This window comes from Eptatretus burgeri, chromosome 12 (genome assembly GCF_056783735.1).
Source record: "Eptatretus burgeri isolate ZD-2024b chromosome 12, Ebu_testis_v1, whole genome shotgun sequence".
In the NCBI taxonomy this organism is placed as follows: Eukaryota; Metazoa; Chordata; class Myxini; order Myxiniformes; family Myxinidae; genus Eptatretus; species Eptatretus burgeri.
This window is the reverse complement of record NC_140972.1, coordinates 25,952,274-25,974,544: the sequence shown is the minus strand read 5'-3', so window position 1 is coordinate 25,974,544 and position 22,271 is coordinate 25,952,274. Positions and strand designations below refer to the sequence as shown.

At 43.2% G+C, this 22,271-nt stretch overlaps 1 protein-coding gene across 2 annotated transcripts in view; it reads right to left on the bottom strand.

Annotated features, from left to right (window-relative positions):
* The window catches only part of SMG5 (SMG5 nonsense mediated mRNA decay factor), a 327,200-nt gene that overhangs the window by 41,951 nt on the left and 262,978 nt on the right, over window positions 1-22,271 (bottom strand). For both annotated transcript variants that reach the window (XM_085849869.1, XM_085849871.1), the window contains exon 22: window positions 9,576-9,711. In XM_085849869.1, coding sequence (XP_085705995.1) covers window positions 9,576-9,711 — 136 coding nt within the window. The remainder of the gene's footprint in view (window positions 1-9,575; window positions 9,712-22,271) is intronic.

Sequence of the window (22,271 nt, the reverse complement as noted above, 5' to 3'; positions counted from 1 at the left end):
ATTATCGTAGTCGGATCCAGATCCAGATCTTCACTAAAATCTAATCAGTTCGTCCTTGTCACACACCGAACCTGTCCACAAAATTTCATCTGGATCTGTCCACAACTTTTTTAGATATCCTGCACACAAACAGACAGACAGACAGATAGGGGTGAAAACATAACCTTCTTCACCTTCGGTAACGGAGGTAATGAGAACAGTACTCACTGGAGCACATACTGTGCCAGGCTGAACAGTTTACGTTTTGTATCCCACTAAAAGGTGGATCTGCATCCGGACCTGAATCAAAATCTAATTCGCTTGTTCTTGTCACCTACCCAACTCTTACACCAAATTTTGGAATAATCCATCTGCAACTTTTTGAAATATCATGTTATACAGTGTATCGTTTTGGCCCCATCTTTCAATGGTGAAGCATCACTAAAATAAAGAAATAAACAAAGATTCATGTATCCGGATCCAAATGTCGACCAAATATAATCAATTTATCCTGGTTACACACCCAAGCTGTCCACCAAGTTTCATCCGAATCCGTCCATAACCTTTATAGATATTCTGCTCACAAACAGACAGACAGCCAGCCAGTCAAACAAACAAACAAGAAAGACATTGTGCAAAATCAGTGACCTGATATACATACAAATCATTTACAAATTTCAAGTCAATTGGATGAAAAATGAGGGTTTTAGAAATTTCAATGAAGTTGACAACATTTGGCCGATTTTAACCTGATGGCCTATGTTGACCTCAAAAATAATTGGTGGTTGAATTCAATTACGAGATATGCAAATCCTCTTCACATTTCAACTCAATCGGATAAAAATTGAAGTTTTTAGAAATCTGACAAAATTGTTGACCTTTTGACCTTAAAATCAATAGGTTTCTTGCTTATGACCAATCATACCATTTTGTGAGGTTTCGGGAAGATGAGTTTAAAATTGTGACCTGTAGGCGATTGACATAAAGACAAACAAACAGACAGACAGACAGACAGACAGACAGACAGACAGACAGACAGATTCACAGACCAGACCAACCAATATATGTACTTGCGAACCGTCAATTTCACCAGTAACAAAGAATCAGACAAGCGGGTAGACGGCGATGGGTCGCCGAGCATGGAAACTATAAGATATAGAGCAAAATGGATGTCATATAGCAGATAGGGAATCACCTTAAGATTATGCATATCAAATCTCATCCAGTTCCATCTACTGATAACTACTCGGTATCCATTTGAATGAAAAGTACCGAAAATTCAGTTTGAAATTGGAAATCCCCAAAGTTCGAGGGGGTGCTGTTGGTGAACAAAGATCTAAATCGAAAATCCGGCTCAATCGTTTGTGCACAATGTATTCCAGACGATTAGTGTGAATTTTCATGACCATCCGACCATAACCCGAGGAGGAGTAGCATTTGGCGCGAAGGCACCTCCAGCTCTCACATATCGATTTTTGCACTTATTGACATTTAACCGCTGACGTAAGCGAAATCGGTCAATATGTCCTGAGGCAAAGTTGTAGTACTCATTGAGTACCATCAACCTGCAAAGTTTAATTCGCATCGATGCACTCACCTGCTCGCAAGGGGGCCTTCAATTTTCGCGCATACCCTAATTGAAGGGGGCGCTGCAGGTAAAGTTTTCCATATATCACAAAAACCGGAATATATTTGATAGAGCATCACCTGAAGATCATTCGTGCCAAATTTCATAACCCTACGTGGGATGATGGCTTTCGGAATTGATTCACGCATGAATGGTACAGATTTTGAAGGTTTTTCGATTGTTGCTTGGGAACCAAAGCGTCCCTAGCAACCATCACAATTTCCAAAGCACTAGGTCATAAGATGTACCTACCACCCGAGTTTGGTGAAAATCCGCCCACGTTTACGACCAATTATGCTGATGACAAATGAACAAACATCCAAACAAACAGACAGAATTACTGATAATAAGGGTCACCTATTTTGGTGACCCAATAAACAGACAGGTGTGAAAAATATAAACCTCGGTCCACCTTCGGTAGTGGAGGTTAAAAGGAACTAAAATAAAAGGATGTGGAAAGATGACTCACCCACATCAATCCCCATGAACACAAAATCAATATAGGTTGTACTGAAATAGCAAAAGGGAATAAAAAATTTAAAAGACAATGTCACAATGCAATGTACCCAAATAAAGCACATACAGCAAGTTAAAGTGAGAGGAGAAAAGAAAGTCTTCTGGAAGTGTCAGTGATTGTTAAGTTTGAAGAAACAGTCTTTTCCGTTTCCAAAAAAACCCTAAATTCCGTTTCATGTTATCAATGGAAAAATAAGGATTTGTTTGTGCACTTGCATTGGAAAAAATAAAAAAAAGAATTTTATGCGTGTGATTCTCCACAGACTTGATTCCGACAGCAAATTATGAAAAGTAGTAAAAAAAGACAAACACCACAATTTGATGCACAAAGTGTACCATATATATCGTCTTATGCAAGTAGTGAGCAGAGCCAATGCTCTGCTTATGTCAATCACAGCTGCTTCGGACGAGCATGACTGTGATTCGCAATCTTGATTGCTGCTACTAAATACTGATTAAAATCCACCTGACAATCATGGAGAGGTGAGTCAAAGTGAAATTTGATTTGAAAGTCGAAAAAAAAAAGTTTTCTTCAAGTCTCCGCACCTAAAATCATCTACGGCACCATTGGGCAGTGTATTTTGCCATTGGGGTGACAAAAATGTGGGGAATGATAAAATTTATGATAAAATAATAAACGGCAGTTGGGAAAAATGTGGAACCCAGTTCAACAGGATGCGTAACTTGAAACTAAACAAATTTTGATAATGATGTCCATGTATGTATGCTCTCTTCCAAAGGAAATACGCAGACAAGACGTGGCATTCTGGACTTCGTATAAAAATATAGCGTTTCTGTTTGTTGGGCTGTCTATTTGCTTATAGAATTCAAAAATGGCTTGATAGATCTGGGGGTATCCAGGGTTAGGTTATGGGCACAAGATAATTCCCCCCTCATTGCCCAACCACGTGGCACATTTTTGCCTGTGTACGTGGCACAGTGCATCTTGTTTACTGATCCTTGGCAAGGGAGGGGGGTATTTCTTGCTGCAGGCACATTTGGCCACCTCCAAAGCCAGGAGCAGGTGTTTCTTGTTGACATAAACACACCCTGATATTGATTGACGTAAAACAAGATGATCCAGACCTGCAGGGTCTACCATAGTGCTCAGTTCCTAAATACTGACCACCGGCTTGTAGCAACTCTGAAGTTGCACCTTAAATCCAGGAGAATGGTACCATCCCAGCCTAGGCTGGATGTTGGCAAGCTCAAGGATGAGAGGGTAGCTGAGGAGTTTGCGAACAGGCTGAGCAGAGATTTGAGGAGTCTGGGTGCTTTGGGATGTCCTGAAGAGTTGTGGAGTGCCTTCAAGACCACGGACCGAGATGTTACCGGTGGATGTCTTGGAACTCACCGTTCCTCAAGGGACACTGGATTTTGTCTCTCAAGGGACACTGGATTTTGTCTCTCAAGGGACACTGGATACCATTGACCAGAGTTACAGGGCCAGGCTGAATGGCAGAACTGAGCTGTTCAGGGAGCTGAGGCATAAAACTGTACGTGCGCTAGGAGTGGACAAGGAGGCCTATGTGCGAGGAATCTGTGAGGGGGAGGAGTATCCACCATAATCAAGGGATTCTCGTCCTGCTTTCAAGGGAATTCGCGCATTGCATTCATCCATGCCCATCCCTCGGTGTACTGCAGTTAGAGCAGAGGGTGGTAGGCTCTTGACAGAGGAGTCCGAAGTGGAGGCACGCTGGGCCGGTTACTTTGAGCGGTTGTACCAGGCTGATCCACCAGCTGTCGAGTTGGACATCAGGGGTGTTATAATCCCTGTTGCTGACCTTCCAATCAACTGTGGTCCACCTTCGCTTGTGGAAATACAGGCTGCGGTGAACCGGTTGAAATGGGATAAAGCTCCAGGGATCTGTGGCATCCATGCTGAACTTCTCAAGGCTGGTGGAAATGCTGCACTCGTGTCGTTGCATGCAGTTCTGTGCTCTGCTTGGAACACAGGCATCATCCCAAGTGACTGGAAGAGGGGCCTTGTTGTCCCTCTTTGGAAAGGGAAGGGTGATCGTCAAGACTGCAACAACTACCGAGGGGTGACGCTGCTCTCAGTGCCGGGCAAGGTCTTTGCTTGGATAATTATTGATAGGGTACGCCACCATCTGCTTGAGCATCAGCGTCAAGATCAGTTAGGCTTTACACCAAAGAGGCCAACGGTTGACCATATCCTTGCTCTTCAGGTCCTCACCGAACACAGACGAGAGTTTCGGCAGGGGCTGCTTGCAGCCTATGTTGATCTCTGTAATGCGTTCGACTCAGTGAATCGGGATGCCCTCTGGAGGATTCTTGGTCTTCGTGGGGTGCCACCAAAACTGATCAATCTGATGTCTGAACTGTACTCTGGAACTGAGAGTGCTGTGAGATGTGGTGGGTCCATCTCTGACTTATTTCTTGTTGTTACTGGAGTTCGTCAGGGGTATGTACTGGCCTTCAGAGTTTTCAGCGCTTGTATGGACTGGATTCTAGGGAGGATGTCAGAGAGATCAAGCTGCGGTGCATCGTTTGGGAATGTCAAGATCTCTGACCTTGATTTTGCAGATGATGCAGTCATCGTTGCGGAGACTTTAGATATCCTTTTGGGGGCCCTCGAGGTGCTGAATGAGGAGTCGGAGCCGCTGGGATTACGGGTTTCCTGGGTCAAAACTAAGATCCAGGCTTTCATTGACATCTTGGATGCCACTGTCCTGTCTGTGCCTGTTTGTGGTGAGGATGTTGAGGTCGTGGAGAGATTCACTTACCTTGGCAGTGATATTCATGTCTGCCGGCTGTGAGTCAGAGGTCAATAGACGTCTGGGTCGGGCCTGGGGAGTCATGGATTCACTGGATAATGGGGTGTGGCAGTGCTGGTACATGTGCGAGACAACAAAAGTCTGAGTCTTCAGGTCCTTGGTGCTTCCAGTCTTGCTCTATGGATGCAGACTTGGACTCTGACCAAGGATCTGAGACGGAGACTTAATTCCTTTGGCACCAGGTCTCTTCGGAGAATCCTTGGCTATCGTTGGTCAGACTTTCTGTCCAACGAGCGGTTGCTGAGAGAGACTCAAATGAGATTTGTTACCTGCATAGTCCGTGAGCGTCAGCTCCGGCTGTATGGACATGTGGCTCGTTTTCCTGACGCTGATCCTGCTCACCAGATTCTCTCAGCGAGGGAGTCTCGTGAGTGGAGGAGGCCAATGGGCCGACCATGTTCCTCGTGGTTGCAGCAGGTTGATTGGAATCTCAAGGAGATGGGGATGGGGCAGGCATCTGCCTGGGGGATGGCCAGACGGAGGCCCCTGGAGGACTGGCGGAAAGTGGACGCAGTGATGCACTGCTCTGGCGCATGCTCCCATACCTGACCTGACCTAATCTTGATTATTTTTGGCAATCTTATCACTATTTTTATGGTTTTCAATTAAAAATAAAGTTTCTCCAAAGGTGCACGCATGCGCATGTGATGACTGACATTTTGGAATATTTTTGCAAACACGATCGTATTTTTGGGGAATATTTTCACAGGATTTTCAACAGTGAGGTAACTTTCCAACCCAATTTCACTTTAACTCGGTTGTCCAGAGACTGTTAGATGGAATTTTATTCAGTACTAGCAGAGTACACACCCGACAGTAGCACGAACCCCCCATCCTCCCCCCCCCCCAACAAACAAACAAAATCAAACACCAGTCCGTGAATTAGAGTCAGGATTTAGTGCCAGCAATTGAGTTAGGGATTCAAAGTAACACTCGTCCAAAGCAGTTTCGATTGACGTGAGTGAAGCGTTGGCGGCGTCCCGGCCCTCCCTCCGCCGTGGCGACGTCCCGGCCCTACATCCACCGTGGCGGCGTCCCGGCCCTCCCTACGCCGTGGCGGCGTCCTGGCCCTCCCTCCGCCTTAGCGGCGTCCCGGCCCTCCCTCCGCCGTGGTGGCGTCCCGGCCCTCCCTCCGCCGTGGCGGCGTCCCGGCCCTCCCTACGCCGTGGCGGCGTCCCGGCCCTCCCTCCGCCGTGGCGGCGTCCCGGCCCTCCCTCCGCCGTGGCAGCGTCCCGGCCCTCCCTCCGCCGTGGCGGCGTGTCCCTGGGTTGCTCTCCGCCGTGGAGGCTTCTCCATGGGTTTCTCTCCACCGTGGTGGCGTCTCCATGGGTTTCTCTCCGCCGTGGCGGCGTCTTCATGGGTTTCTCTCCGCCGTGGCGGAGTCTTCATCGGTTTCTCTCCGCCGTGGCGGCGTCTCCCTGGGTTTCTCTCCGCGGCGGCGTCTCCCTGGGGAGTTTCTCTCCGTGGTGGTGTCTCCCTGGGGAATTTCTTTCCGCGGCGGTGTCTCCCTGGGGAATTTCTCTCCGCGGCGGTGTCTCCCTGGGGAATTTCTCTCCGCGGCGGTGTCTCCCTGGGGAATTTCTCTCCGCGGCGGTGTCTCCCTGGGGAATTTCTCTCAGCGGCGGTGTCTCCCTGGGGAATTTATCTTCGCGGCGGTGTCTCCCTGGGGAGTTTTTCTCCACGGCGGCGTCTCCCTGGGGGGTTTCTCTCCGCGACGGCGTCTCCCTGGGGAGTTTCTCTCCGCGGCGGCGTCTCCCTGGGGAGTTTCTCTCCTCGGCGGCGTCTCCCTGGGGAGTTTCTCTCCTCGGCGGCGTCTCCCTCGGGGGTTTCTCTCTGGGGCGGCGTCACCCTGGGAGGTTCGTCTCCACAACAGTCTCCCTGGGGAGTTCCTCTCCACGGCAGCGTCTCCCTGGGGAGTTTCTTTCTGCGGCGGCGTCTCCCTGGGGAGTTTTTCTCCACGGCGGCGTCTCCCTGGGGGGTTCGTCTCCGTGGCAGAGTCTCCCTAGGGGGTTTCTCTTCGCGACGGCGTCTCCCTGGGGGGTTTCTCTCCGCAGCGGCGTCTCCCTGGGGAGTTTCTCTCCACGGCGGCGTCTCCCTGGGGAGTTTCCGCGGTGGCGTCTCCCTGGGGAGTTTCTCTCCGCGGCGGCGTCTCCCTGGGAAGTTTCACTCCTCGGCGGCGTCTCCCTCGGGGGTTTCTCTCCGGGACGGCGTCTCCCTGGGGGGTTCGTCTCCGCAACAGTCTCCCTGGGGAGTTTCTCTCCACGGCTGCGTCTCCTTAGGGAGTTTCTTTCTGCGGCGGCGTCTCCCTGGGGAGTTTCGCTCCACGGCGCCGTCTCCCTGGGGGGTTTCTCTCCGGGGCGGCGTCGCCATGGGGGGGTTTGTCTCCACGACGGAGTCTCCCTGGCGGGTTTCTCTCCGTGACTGCATCTCCCTAGGGAGTTTTTCTCCATGACGGCATCTCCCTGGGGGGGGGGGGGGGGTGTCTCCACAACGGAGTCTTCCTGGGGGGTTTCTCTCCATGACGACGTCTCCCTGGGGGGTTTCTCTCCGCGATGGCGTCTCCCTGGCGGGTTTCTCTCCGCAATGACGTCTCCCTGGGGGGTTTCTCTCCATGACGACGTCTCCCTGGGGGGTTTCTCTCCGCGATGGCGTCTCCCTGGCGGGTTTCTCTCCGCAATGACGTCTCCCTGGTGGGTTTCTCTCCGTGATGGCGTCTCCCTGGGGGGGGGGGTTTCTCTCCATGACGGCGTCTCCCTGGGGGGTTTCTTTCTGCGACGGCGTCTCCTTGAGGGGTTCATCTCCGCAATGGCGTCTCCCTGGGGGTTTTTCTCCACAACGGCGTCTCCCTGGGGGGTTTCTCTCCACGATGGCTTCTCCTTGGGCGGTTTCTCTCTACGACGGAGTCTCCCTGGGGGGTTTCTCTCCATGACGGTGTCTCCCTGGGGGGTTTCTCTCCACGACGGCGTCTCCCTGGGTTTCTCTCCATTAGTCAGGTTCACTATGTTTTTTCGTTCAAAATCTTGGTAGATTAGCAAACCTATACATTTTCGAAAACGTTATGACATGGAGAATCTAAAAATACATGTTTACATTTGCGGACATACCTGCATGTCCGCCATTTTGAAAATCCAAAATGGTCATCCACGGCGGTATGTCCGTAAATGTAAACATTGATTTTCGGATTCTCCATGTTATATCGTTTCCGAAAATGTATAGGTTCTCTAATCTACCAAGATTTTGAACGAAAATTAATTTACTGACATAGTGAACCTGACTACATGGCTTTTCTGGCGTGCCATCATTTTTGTCTTTTAGGGCCAAGCCCACAAATCACCAGGGGAGCTGTCTCTTCTCCACCCCACCAGTGTTGCATTTGAGCTCTTGCCGCATTGAAGTAGCACACGAGGACGTGTCATCTCGCTATAGTGTGTGCTTGAAATCGCGAATGTGAACACGCTATCTTGCCAGAGTGTGTGTGTTTGTGGTGGTTGTACCGAACTAACTTCGATGTGCCATATTGAAGTGCAGTTGCATGGTGTGAAAGGAAAATGGGGGTGATTTGACAGTTAAACACAGAGGGGAAAGAGGGACAAGAAACAGACATCAGGGTGAGGATGATGGGTGGCCACTTAAGCATCTTATTTTCAGATTCTGGTCATTTCTAATTGGGGTTAAAACACTTCGGTACACAAATATCCATTAAGAGATAACTGATGAATCGCTAGTCCTTCATAACAGCCTTTCATTTTCATAAGTCTCTCTGTCTGTCTCTGTCTGTCTCTGTCTGTCTCTGTCTGTCTCTGTCTGTCTCTGTCTCACACACACACACACACACACACACACACACACACACACACACACACACACACACACACACACACACACACACACACACACACACACACACACACACACACACACACACACCTCTCACCTGTCACCTGTAATTGGAGGGACGTCTCTCACCTGTAATTGGAGGGAATAATAAATCGGCTTTCACTTAATTAACCCAGGTGGCTAGGATTTCCACAAATTAACCACCATGCTTTTCCGGCCAAAGAAAACTACAGAAAGCAACCAAGAAAAGCTCCACAAGGTAAGCCCTTTGCTGTTTCAACCCTGACTTGGGTTCCTCTACAGCCGCAGACATTCACGAGTTACACATACATGAGATCCAATGCACATACTTGAGAATCCGAATGCTACACAACCCCTTATCCGCTGGGCCGATTTCATCATGATGTGTGAGGCTAATAAATTGGAAAGTTCACAAATTATATATCAATAAGCCCCAATAATTTGTATCATTCTGAAATTCTAATCAGCGCAAAAGCATCATATAAACGTAATTTATTTTAAGGAGGAACACGATGAGTTGCGGTAATTTATTGTGCAAGTTTAACCTATTAATAAAGTTCATAAACCGTTTGCTGTGGAGTTCAGAGCAAACTTAGACTTACATCTTTAAATATTTACAAAACATCAGTTTATTGTCATTAATATCCTGCAAATAACTATTATTCAATTTTATGAATCAAAGAAAAAATATTTTAAAACATTTTGATGGTACATTGTTGTTTTCAAACCTTCACAGAAACACCAGTTTTCTACTCAACGATTGTAAACTAAACATCCATAAGCATAACAATTCTGACCTGCATGTGTGATGACTGTGAGGCCACCTCTTCAGGGCTGCTGGCTAACAGAATAGTGACCATGCCCCGATGCTCTTCCAGTGCTCCTTGAGGTTCAGCAAGTGCACGACAGCAGTCTAACATCCTAAAGAATCGCCTGCAAAAATCAGATCGTACACATGGAAACGTAAACACCAAAAACATTGTCAAACTACTACAATCTCTTGTTCTTTTCCACACTAATAGCCAATATCAACACTCATTTTCTCCCACTTAATAAGCCATTTTACCTCCATATTCATCCAATTACATCACAATCCCAAAATTCATACCCATTGCCATGTATATATATATGTATGTATGTATATGTATGTATTTATATGGTGTGAGGCAACAGGCAACATTATATCTGGATCCAGAACATGTGTGGGTAAGTGGGCACAAGGTTGTCATTTGGTTTCTGTGAAAGCATATATATATATATATATATATATATATATATATATATATATATATATATATATATATATATATATATATATATATATATATATCTATCTATCTATCTATCTATCTATCTGTCTATCTATCTATCTATCTATCTATCTATCTCTCTCTCTCTCTCTCTCTCTCTCTCTCTCTCTCTCTCTCTCTCTCTCTCTCTCTCTCTCTCTCTCTCTCTCTCTCTCTCTCTCTCGCAGCCTGTGGCTGCTGGTTGCATCATTGGTCAGGACGCAGCTGTGCCGCTGATGCAGTGTCCCCCTTACCAGTACACTGGTGCTCATTTGCCGACCTCAGAAGGATGACAGGCTGAGTCAACCATGTGGTGTATTTTTAAATTCAGCGGCCAACGGGACTTGAACTCAGGACCCTAGAATCCAAAGCCACCACCCTAACCACTAAGCCAACACCAGGCTTGTTAAAGCAACTAGGGTGGGGGTAACCGGTTGCAATTGGAGTTTGGAATGTTCATAGTTTGACAAGAAAAGGTAGGGAGATTGTCGATCCTATCAACAGAAGAAAATCCTTGAAACAGAAGAAGAGTGTTGGAAAGCTTGTTTGAAAGTAATGAGATGGACATGAAATGGTGCAAGGGAGCTCGGAAGGGCAAGCAGAATGGACTCGAGGGGTTTCGGATTGAGAATTTTTACAGCAGGTGGTGGATGTTTTCAAGATGAGTGAGAGATTAAAGTCCGTTAAGCCATTTGGGTCTTAAGAAAGGAAAAGGAGAGATGGTTTCATAGAAAGGACATGTACAGTCGATGCTGATAAGGATGTCTTTAAGGGAAAGAAAGAGGAATGGTGATATCAGGAGATGGGCAGGGGTATGAGGCATTAGCAAAATGGAAGGGGAGGCACATATGCAATGGCCAAGGCATATGCTCAGAAGGAAGGAGGGAAATGTGGTCAGACAGGTCTTTGATGTGGATGTAGTTGGCAGGAGAAGATGAAAACCAAAACTGAGGTGGTGTAGAGGGACATGAGAGAGGTGGAGTTGCAGAGAGAAGATGCACAGTATCGAGGAGCGAGGAGGTGGAAACTCATGTGGCTGACCCCACAGGTGGGATTTAACGGGGCCATAAAAGTAGTTGAAGGGTCTTATAGTGATTTGCTGGAAGAATATGAAAACATGATGAAGAATCCTCATCAAAATATGGTACTTTATAGATGTTTAAGTATCATCATTGAATATGAATAGGGATCCAGCAAAATAAGAATGATTGGAAAGCATGAGCAAATTTTCAAGGAAAAGTGCTTCAGCACAATTTAAAGAAAGAAAAGTTGTTGGGAGAGAATCAAAATTTCTAATATAACTCTTTATACTTTGCATTTTGAATGTTAAGTATTCCAGACAGGCAATGTACTCCCAATGATTTTTGCACACAAAACTCATTCAGGTCCAGCCTCAAACACAGACTAATTAACTCTTTACGTGAGCTGAATTATTTAGAAGCAATCTCGATATCAACCCTGGGTGTGAGCGAGAAGGATCATGTTTTATTAAAATGACAAGGCATAGCAATGAAATTTAGACAGATCGCTGCAGTGATTTCCAAAAAGTTTGGAATCTGCCAACACCCTTCTAATAAGGGCAGAATTTCAAAAAGGGTGCTTATAAAAGATACCTGTAGGCATTTTGTGTTAAAGTTGATGGACAATATCTTTAACATATTATTATTCACTGGTGCCCAATTCAGAAAAAATGTCTGCAAAGTTTCCCCCTCCTCGTCCCCAAAATAGCTGCCATAGGGCAAAAGAAAAAGATACATTTATGTTTGCAGGCCAATAAGAACAACTTGATCTCTCCAAATAGGAAGTAATCTTACTTGGAAAAGGGAAGGTTATCACAAAAGGCCTTGTCGTGAGGCGGCAGAGCAAACAATTGTGCATTTGATGATAAAAGCATGAAATTTGGCACACGTGTAGAATGTTATATTACTAACATTTTTGGATGTGGAGGCACCTGAAAATTTCACACTGTGTGCATGTGCAGCCATCTTTGGTGAGCACAGTATGTGAAACATAAATTTGAATATATCCTTGTGTTTAACAGAAATTAAGCACAAAAGCTTCAAAATATCACATCATATTGTGTAAGTTTTATTTTCCAAGTATGCACATCATTGGTCGAAAACCATACTGAAAAATACAATATGGCGGCATACAAGATCATCAAGCCTTCTGGGCTTTTTTGTGCCTATCTCTCCAGATTTACGTATATTTGTTTCTCCATGCCAATGACACAAGTTAATGCCATCAATATATGCACATCACAGTAAAAAATATTCAGTACTTATGGAAGCCAAAAGAAGAAGAACGGATTAACAAGTTGTCTATCTATCTAGCCTGATCAAGGTGGGTATAGCCACCACATCCTCCCTATACATCTATACCTCCTCCCTCCTCCACATGCTCACAAAACATGACCTTATATCATCTCTATGACAAGCACATTAAGAGGTTAAACATTATTGGTCACTTTACTGCATGTACTGATGTTAATGTGGGTGATGTACATCATCTTATTAGCAATGGATTTGGGGTAAATTCAAAATGGCAGCCCGAATAAATTTTTAAAATCTGCTTGGGAAAAAATATATAAACAAACTTCTTGGTTGCATTGATGATATCACCATGGTCACACCTATGAAACATATTTTGGGGCTGATTTTCTAACAATGTTTTCCAATTTCTTTCTGAATTTGTTTTGGGAAAATCTCATTAGCTTGTTTATAAAATAATTATTTGAAGCAAAATAGATAATTCCATTTACTTTGAGGAGAGAAAATAGCTAATATCAAACACAATAGGCAAACAATAAATTTATGCATTCATGAGAACCTCTCCTTGGCTGCCATTTTGTGTTTTCCCATGATTCTTTGTTCAGAGGATTTCATGATTTTGCTGAAAATGACCCCAATGGAATCAAGTAAAATGTCAGGAATGTTAAACTCTTATTATTTGTTCAATTTTTGAGTTATGATCGAAACTCTAGAAGTCTTTACCTTCTCATGTTTTGTCTTTCCAAGCAGTCATGACCTTCCCCTTTTTAAAAAGCAGATTTTTGCTTCCTCAAAAACTCTGAGACTATTCTCTCTTTCTTCACTTTTCTCTCAATGCAGATCTTATATTTAAGGCCTGGCCTTGATGAGGACTCGTATTCCGTGACTGGAGTCCTTAACATTAAAAAAAACTTCACTGGAGGGGGGGGGGGGTGTCATAGTAGATGAGAAATGGGGTTTCTAGGACACCCATTCAAATGAATGGGGGAAAAGGGGAAAACTTTCTGACCCAGGCCCCAAAAGCTCAAAATGGGAGACTCATTTCCTCCCCCTCCCATACAAGCAAATGTAACATTGAGACTATGAAAGATTGAGACTTACTGATTAAAGTACTTCGTACTTCTTCCCTTTCATATTTTCATTATACTCATAGAGCGAACCAACGAATATTTGTTCATGTTCAACTTTAGGGAATAACTTAATTTTCTTGTAACATTCATTTCCATCGAGTATATTCACTTTATCTCTTCAAGTATGAAAGAGAGGGAAGTTCACTATCCCTCCTTCAGTTCTGTAAAATTGGGAAGTGCCTTGAAGAGCACAGTCATGCCATGGAAATGAGGAAGTATTCTGTGAACAGTGTTTTTACTTGGCTCATGTCTCCAAATACAATTCATGGTTATATCTTAAATCATCAGAACATTAACAGAACAAAGTTTAGCTAAAAGCAAGCAAAAACAACTTTTAATCAAAAGAAGATATTTAAAAGTAAGTTTTAAATGAAAGAAAAGATAAAATCTCTATTTCAGCCCTCACACCCGAACCAAGCCCCAAAAGCCTGAAGTCATTTCCTTTATGAGACACACCCGAAAAAACCCATTGTTTCTACATTTCCTAGACGTGTTATCAACTCAGACTATTTATTGCCAAACGCGAACTTAGTAAGTTTTGTTCAGAATATGGAGCGTTCAGATGATTACTCCAACCTTGCAGATCAATCGTTTTCACAAGATGAGAGGTGAGATCCTTAAACCAATTCATTATTTGTTGTTTTATACAGAATTAAATCACTATTCAACCAATAATTATTGTATTTTTTTTTCTAACAAGTTGTCCCCAATAAGAACACGTTGATAACTTATCTGGAAAATGAGGCCATTGAATATCACGAGGAATGGCAAAAAATGAATGACATCCTTAAAGACATTCAATCGTTTAGAAGAGAATTCAATGACATTATTGTTGGTTGGAAGGAAGTCTCACGTCCTCTGACCTTGAATGAGTCGAGTCAAAGGTGAGAAATTATCCCTCTATCTCTCTCTGTGTGTCTGTGTCTGTCTTTCTGTCTCTGTCTCTCTCTGTCTCTCTCTCCCTCTGTCTCTATGTCTGTCGCTATGTCTATGTCTATATCTCTCTTTAGTGTTGACTCATTATTATTTTTATATTGGCTGCTCGCTAGAGTACCCTTATTCTGGACATTTCCATCTGTCTGTCTGTCCGCGAAACTTTGGTCAAGCCTAGGGGCTAAACCACTCAACCGATTCCAATTAAATTTGGTAGGTAGGACCAATATTTCTGGGAATCGTGTGCTTTCGAATATGGGACCCCGGGCCCTAGCAATGGCATAGCAACGGCCCTTTAAAGTGGTCAAAAAATCGAAAAAAAATAAAAAAAATAGAAAAATCAAAGCTTAGAGTTCTGTCTGCAATCTCTCTAGCTCCCTTCATGCCAATTTGCAGCCCTAACAAAAAATATTGGTATAGTAGGAGATAGGTTTTGGGAGAGTATATGTTGAACATTTCAGAAATGGTTAATTGCGAATATCTCTAAGAGAAACAGTCTGGTTTTGATGAAACTTGAGTTAAATGTGTACAATGTGGCTAGCATGTACACAAAAATGAATGGTTGCTATGCACACCTCCGTTGCTTAGCAACAGCTAAAATACTTTATCATACATCGTACACTTATTGTGGACTGTACATACAAATTACGAAAATCTCCGATACATGCATACTCTAACTTTCGCTAATTTGTACTCTGATCATCGCACCGTGGCCATTCGATTGTCAAAGAATGAAATTGATTGATAGCATGTACATGAATATCGGCTAGTCGCGTCGGCCAGCTTTCCATCTAGAGCGAGCAGCCATGTCGCCTACCGGCTTGTTTTATTTTTCAGTTTGAACACCTGTCTGGATGAACCAAACACACAACTTAATCATCTGGAGGACTCTGACACTACACTAAATCTTCTAGAGGTAAATGCTTTTGTGTTTTTAATGTCTTTTAATATCATAATATAATCTTTATATTGTCGCGATCCCGCCTGTTTAATATCTTCCAGCACGGAATACTGACGTTAATGTCCGAGCTTCAAGCAGTCCACGTGTGGACAAAGAAAACAACACAACACTTTCCACTGTGTTTCAGATCGGCCTCTAGGGGTAGGCACGATCTTTTATTGGCTCGATCTCCAAAAATGGCTGGTAACAGAATTGAATACACAGCACAAAAACTGCCAGAACTCTTGACAACAATAAAGTTCCGAAAAAAAAACAGGTCGACAACTCACAGCTCCCTCAAAAATATCCGGGAATAACGATCACACTTTTCCGGATTTAACTCAATCCTTTAGACGGAGCTATCAATGATCAGCGCGACTGTCCTGTCGAGGGTCTTAAAAATCACTTGAAAAATCGCATTAAAACATGCGATTCGGAGCGTGCCATATATTTTTCCACTCGCGATCTTAGAACCACGTCGCCCGCCAACAATGGTGCCCACAGCTCTGACGCGGCCCGCCTACCACATGCCGACTCGCCAACCAATCCCTGGGAGCCTGAAAAAGGTCACGTGACGTGGTGGGTGGGACACTATATTTGGTGAGAACATGGTTTTTCTCACAATATACCCTAATGGTTCTTCCTTTCTTTGAACAGAAAATGGTGAAAAATCACAATCGTCAGACTCCAGAGAAAGAAGATTTTGTTCAATGTTGTTACTTTTGTTTTTTCAGATAAGCTTTCCTTATAATTATCTGATTTTGAATTACAAAAAAATAATAAAGGAGATGTAAGGGGGAGGTGGTGGGTTGGAGGATGGTTTGGGTTAGGGTTGGGGGGTAGGTGCGCTCCCCCAGCGACCCACCACCCCCTACATCCCTCTCCCCTCCCCGTGTGTGTGGGGAAGGGTGGGGGGTGGGATGAGGGGGTGGTGGGTCAAAGGTGGGGGTGCACAGGGGGAAGGGGGAGTGGGGCTTGTGTGGGTGGGGCTTGTGTGGGTGGGTGGGGCTTGTGTGGGTGGGTGGGGCTTGTGTGGGTGGGTGGGGCTTGTGTAGGTGGGTGGGGCTTGTGTAGATGTGGCTTATGTGGGTGGAGCAATTTTTTTAAATTAAATAAACATGTGTGTGGGGAACTAATACACGAATCACTAATCATGTGGATACGATAGATGTGGATGTGGCTTATGTGGGTGGGGTTTTCGTGGGTGGGAATTGTGTGGGTGGGGGTTGCGTGGGTGGGTTTTGCGTGAGTGGGGTTTGCGTGAGTGGGGTTTGCGTGAGTGGGGTTTGCGTGAGTGGGGTTTGCGTGGGTGGGGTTTGCGTGGGTGGGGTTTGCGTGGGTGGGGGTTGCGTGGGTGGGGTTTGCGTGGGTGGGGTTTGCGTGGGTGGGGTTTGCGTGGGTGGGGTTTGCGTGGGTGGGGTTTGCGTGGGTGGGGTTTGCGTGGGTGGGGTTTGCGTGGGTGGGGCTTGTGTGGGCGGAGTAAAAAAAGGGGCGGAGTAAAAAAAAATGCAATTTATCTTTGTCTTTTGTAATTCCTGTGAATAAAATGAACCTAAAATCTCTTTCCCCTTTAAGTCAAATAATTTGTAAGTCCAAGGAACTGTACCGACGAGATCAACAATTTAAAAAAGTTCATTTGTCCATTGCTTGGTATAACCTTTTTCAAAATGAGATTTCCACCTGTATATTCTTACTACATCACCAACTTCGAACTTAGGCTTTCTGACATTAATCTCTTTCTCATATTTTAATTTTGTAAACGTATCTGATGGTTTAATTTTCGTTGAGGTATGAATTGTATCATTGTACTTATCTGCAATGTCCTAGATTAAAGATAACCATTGTTGAGAACCGAGTTGAGTGAATTTTTTTATATAGTCTCTCTTTTAAAGTGTGATTAAAACGCTCAATTTCAACCGCTTTGCCTTCATTAAAGGTGCTGCATAATGTAATGTTGTTATTTTATTTCATAAAGTAATGTTGTTACTTCATTTATGAAAATTCATAAATGTTTTGTTGTAGAAATCTGTACCCTCATCAGTTCACAATTTTTTCGGTTTTCTCTTGCTTTTATTAAATATCTGTTGAAAGGCTAACATAAGAGCATGACCTGTTTTGTTTTTTAAAGGGACAACCTATGCATATCTACTCCTCAAATCAATAACGGTTAAAGCATACTTGTACACCTTTTCATAATTGAGTTCAATTAAATCAGCGGACCAGATATAATCAACTTCCTTGGAATCAACCTTCCTTCGATGAAACTGTGATTTTTGGTTTATGTAATTCATCAGCTAATTGCTCTTCAATCTTAATGACATCATTAGAGCCTATAAGTTTTTTTGAATTTCCAAGCCCAATTATCAATTTAGCACTGATCATCTTCTTCACGATGAACCTATCAACTTTTTCTTTCAGGGTTGGATTTTGTATCAGAGACAAATTATACATTTCTCTATCGGCTTCATGTTTTTCTTCCAACGTCGTGCTATTCCCATAATCAATATCATACTTCATGCACACTTCATCAACCCTATTGATAGGTTTGCTCCACGGTTTAGGATTGTCAGCCTCATCTAATCTTTTATTAAAGTTTTATATTAAAGGACCACAGAAAGAATACCCTGGTAGATGTAATTCCCCTGGTATTCCATTTGTTGTAAATTTACTTCCTTATAAAAACTTTTGCATATCTGCCCCTCATTTGTGTTTGGTGATGAATTTACTCTTTTTAGAGTGACACACCGAACATGTGCCTTTTTGTAAAACCCTATTATTTTTACTTTTAACATACGAGATATTTTTACTCTTGGTTTTCTTTTTACATTAGAGACAATAACTCATTAATTTATGTGAAAAATTCCGAGAGTGCGAAAACCTTTTTAGTTTCCAACATGCACATTTGAATCTAAATTTTTAACACATAAAGAATCCTTAGAAATGTCTTCACCCTCTCCTCCATTTATTTAAGAAAAAAAATGTAAAACTTCAGCCAAAGTCAATTATGCCAACATCATCAATAATATTGTTACGAATTCGCGCCCACCGGCGTGCGAACGACCGCTTCTCACTAATAGTAGCCGCTCGCCCACCGGACGGACAATTCAGTCGTGACCTCCCGGAACAACGCCGGAACCCTGTCACGGGTGGGTCTTCAACCCCACCACGGCCTGGCCAGTTTTCTACCCGCGCAAAATAGGGTCAATCACCGAATATCGATATACCTAAGTACCTGCGCGGGTAGTCTACCGGGAGACTGTACCTCGACGCAGGTCAGCTTGGACACGAACCGCCCAAGCGGTCCGCTCCGTTCTGCAGTGATAACCGAGCGGGTATTATCGCCCGACCTCGCCGGATCCGATTCTTTTTAACGGGTATTTAAAACCCAACTAATATTCCGAGATGCAATATGGCGTTCCAATGGGGGAAAAAGACAAGACGAATGGGTTACATTTAGACCAGCACATTTATTATACACGTATGCACGTATGTACAGCCATGCAATCAATGCAGGTATTCAAGAACACGTATACAGGCAAACAATCATGCACGGGACAGGGACAAAGACACGAGCAAGGTGAAAGCACTACGACCGTCTATCAGCAATTATCTAGTCACTTAACAGTTTTTACTTACAGGACACGGCGCCACCAACATTTATTCAAAAGAAAGGAAAAGGCCACCCTCAAAGACGAGGGCGCCAGACAGGGTCCGTAGACTTTTATGGCGTGGAGCCTGGATGACCGAACGGACCCCACGAGACCGCTGCAGGTTACCTGCACCCCGTGGTGCGATGGTGGGCGAGCTCTCTCCCGCGCTCTCCTCTCGGGTGCGCAGGCTGCGCGGCAGAGCTGCAAAGCGGCGCTTCCTCTCCTCCTCTCTCTTCTCCCTCTCCCCCTTCTCTCTCTTCTCCCTCCCCTCCTTCTCTCTCTTCTCCCTCTCCTGCTTCTCTCCATTCTCCCTCTCCTCCTTCTCTCTATTCTCCCTCTCCTCTCTTCTCCCTCTCCTCCTCCTCTCTCTTCTCCCTCTCCTGCTTCTCTCTCTTTTTTCTCCCTCTCATCCTTCTCTCTTGCCTCAGTTTCTTCAACTCCTTCCTCATCCATTACTATCCTTGAACCACTTTCACCCCACAGAATATCATACATATATTCATCTGGATTCTGTGATACTCTTGTATCCACAATTATTTTTCTCATTATAGGACACCAATAAGATTTGTTGATGATTTCTAAAAGAGTTTTATATTTCATCACCTTTAGAAGTTCATTTTTATTTAATATTTTAATCAAATCTCTATTTGTGGGTTTTTAATATCAGTGCAAGGCCAGTTCTTAATTGAAAAATGCCAGTGTCTATGTTCTAATTCATAAGGAATGTAAAATATAACACCCTTTTCTTGTCGGTATCCTTCAATGCAAAAATTATAATTTTCTTGAAGTCTTCTTACTGTCATTTATGTATCAGAAATATATGATCGATTAATATGATGACACATCATACCACCCCATCTTCCGATTGTTAAATCAGTTTGTATTCCTCGGCTTTGTATAATTATCCAATTTCCTTCCTTCTTTGTCATATAATCTATTGCTTCAGCATCACATAATTTCCTATTCCTGAAATCGTGTATTTGTTGTTTGCCAATTGTGCTTCCACATATCTCCTGATTCTTACCAAGAGGATAATATTCTTCTTTACGAGACTGATAAAAATCGTGTAGGTCTTCTAGGTTTAATGAAAACGACCAATGATATCCAAAATCACACATATTATACCCCCATTTCTCTGTTCTCATATTAACTATACTTCCTTCTTTATAAAATTCAATACCAAGCAGATAATTGAATTTAATAAGAAAAGGTGTATGGTTTGTTGAACCAGGTGTTGTGGTTATAAATTCTACTTGTTTAACAAAACGTGCTGTTTTATTTAAGGATATTGATTGTGATAAATGACTTAATCTCACCAAGTCATTCGCGTCAATTGGGCTTGGATAATTTATAAATTTATATACGTTTTTCATATTAATATTTTTTGCGATACTATATTTCTGTCGTTCAGCCTGTGCCTTTGTGTAATAATTTGATAAATCAATATCCAGTTATTGGGATACACCAAAGATAGAACCATCTTTACCAACATAAGTCATTTATATTAGATTAAAAATATCATAAATTTTTTAATTTTTGTTGAGTTGAAATGACACAGAGCGACATAATTGACCACAACACTTAGAATTTAATTCTTGGACTTTAAATGTTTGATAAACACCATTCTGTAAGAATTTTATTACTTCAACAGGTGGTAGAAGACCAAAACTATCAAAATAATATTTGTCTTGACTTAAAAATACAAACCCAATGAGAACCGTTCCCATTATTATCTTCTAAGCTCATAATAATATTATTTGTATGTTTAGACACGTTTGTTAATTCATCTTTCATATAAATAACCACATTATGAATTTTTAATTTCTTACAATATTTGATAAGTTCTAAATTTGATGTATTCTTTCCAAATTCTTTAAACCACTCATCAATGCTCATTTATTTATTAGAAATATATAATCCATTACCCCTTTTAGTGAATTTTACACCTGCTTGTGTGATATAAGAAAGCATATCTCCAACTAACAATCTCGCTTTATCAGGTAGGCTTTCAAGTTTTTCAGCAAACTCTACAATTACAACACTTCCACTAATTTGTTTCTCCAACTCTTTTTGAGCCCAGAGTTGGGCCTTCCTTTCGTTGGCAGTTTTCACCGTTGCTGAAATACCACCCATCAATGCTCCAGCCGCATTTAAACCAGCAAATAAAGGAATTAGAAATGGGAAAAATCCTCCACTCGTCTCTCTTATTGAATATTTCTTCAACATTTGACATTTTAATTTTAAGTGGGTCAGTATCGTTCAAGATTTTCACCTGCTCTCTTGTGAGCAAAACATCAATTCTTACTGCTTCTTTTCTCTGAATTGTATTTATGTTAATCATACAATGCTTTTGCTTTTGAATACAAGATGATAGTTTATGAAGATTGATTTGATTAACATATACCCCAGTTGGCACTTTACCGGGCGTAGTGGCATGCGCCTGTAATCCGGCTACTCGGAGGCTTGGGTTGGAGGATCGCATGAGGATGGGAGCTCTGCATTGGGCCACGCTATGAGAGGGTGTATGGCAGCCCGGAGTCATGGCGAAACCCAATTCATATTCCTGTGTCGTAAGAGGCGACCAGGGTTGCGTCAGGAAGGGCATCCGGCGTAAAACCTGTGCCAAATCAGTATGCGGATCATAACGGATGATCCGCTGTGGCGACCCCTAACGGGAGCAGCCGAAAGACGAACAACAACAACATACCCCAGTTGGCACTTTACGACTCATTTATTTATCAAAAAAAATTACATGAGACTTATCATAACACCATTATCTGTATTAAAATGTAATTCTGTTTCTTCCAAAAGCAAACAATATGTATCAACTTCTTCACTCTCTCCTCTTTCAATGTATAGGGAAGTATCCACTCGATTAGACTTTCATTTCCTTTTGAGCACTCAGGTCAATCGCATTGATTGTATACAGGCTTTTAAATGCTGTCATATCCAAAATAGGTTCTTTATTTCAATTGCTTTCAGACAACTTTTGGTAAGACTTGTATGCATCAGCATAATCATTTTTTCCCAATTAATTTCCAATCTATCTCTTGGATAAAATGTTTCATCTGGAGAAACACGAAGTTGTTTCACCTTAGCATTATCACTCAACACATTATTGAGATCAGTAGCAGTATCACCATCAGGTTTTAAAAAAATGAGCCACATATATCGTGGCTTTCCACGTATATCATACATCATATATCAACCTTGTAGTTATATTTAAGTTTAATCGTTGATTTTGAAGTATGTTTTTGAATATCTTTAACAATATTTTTGGT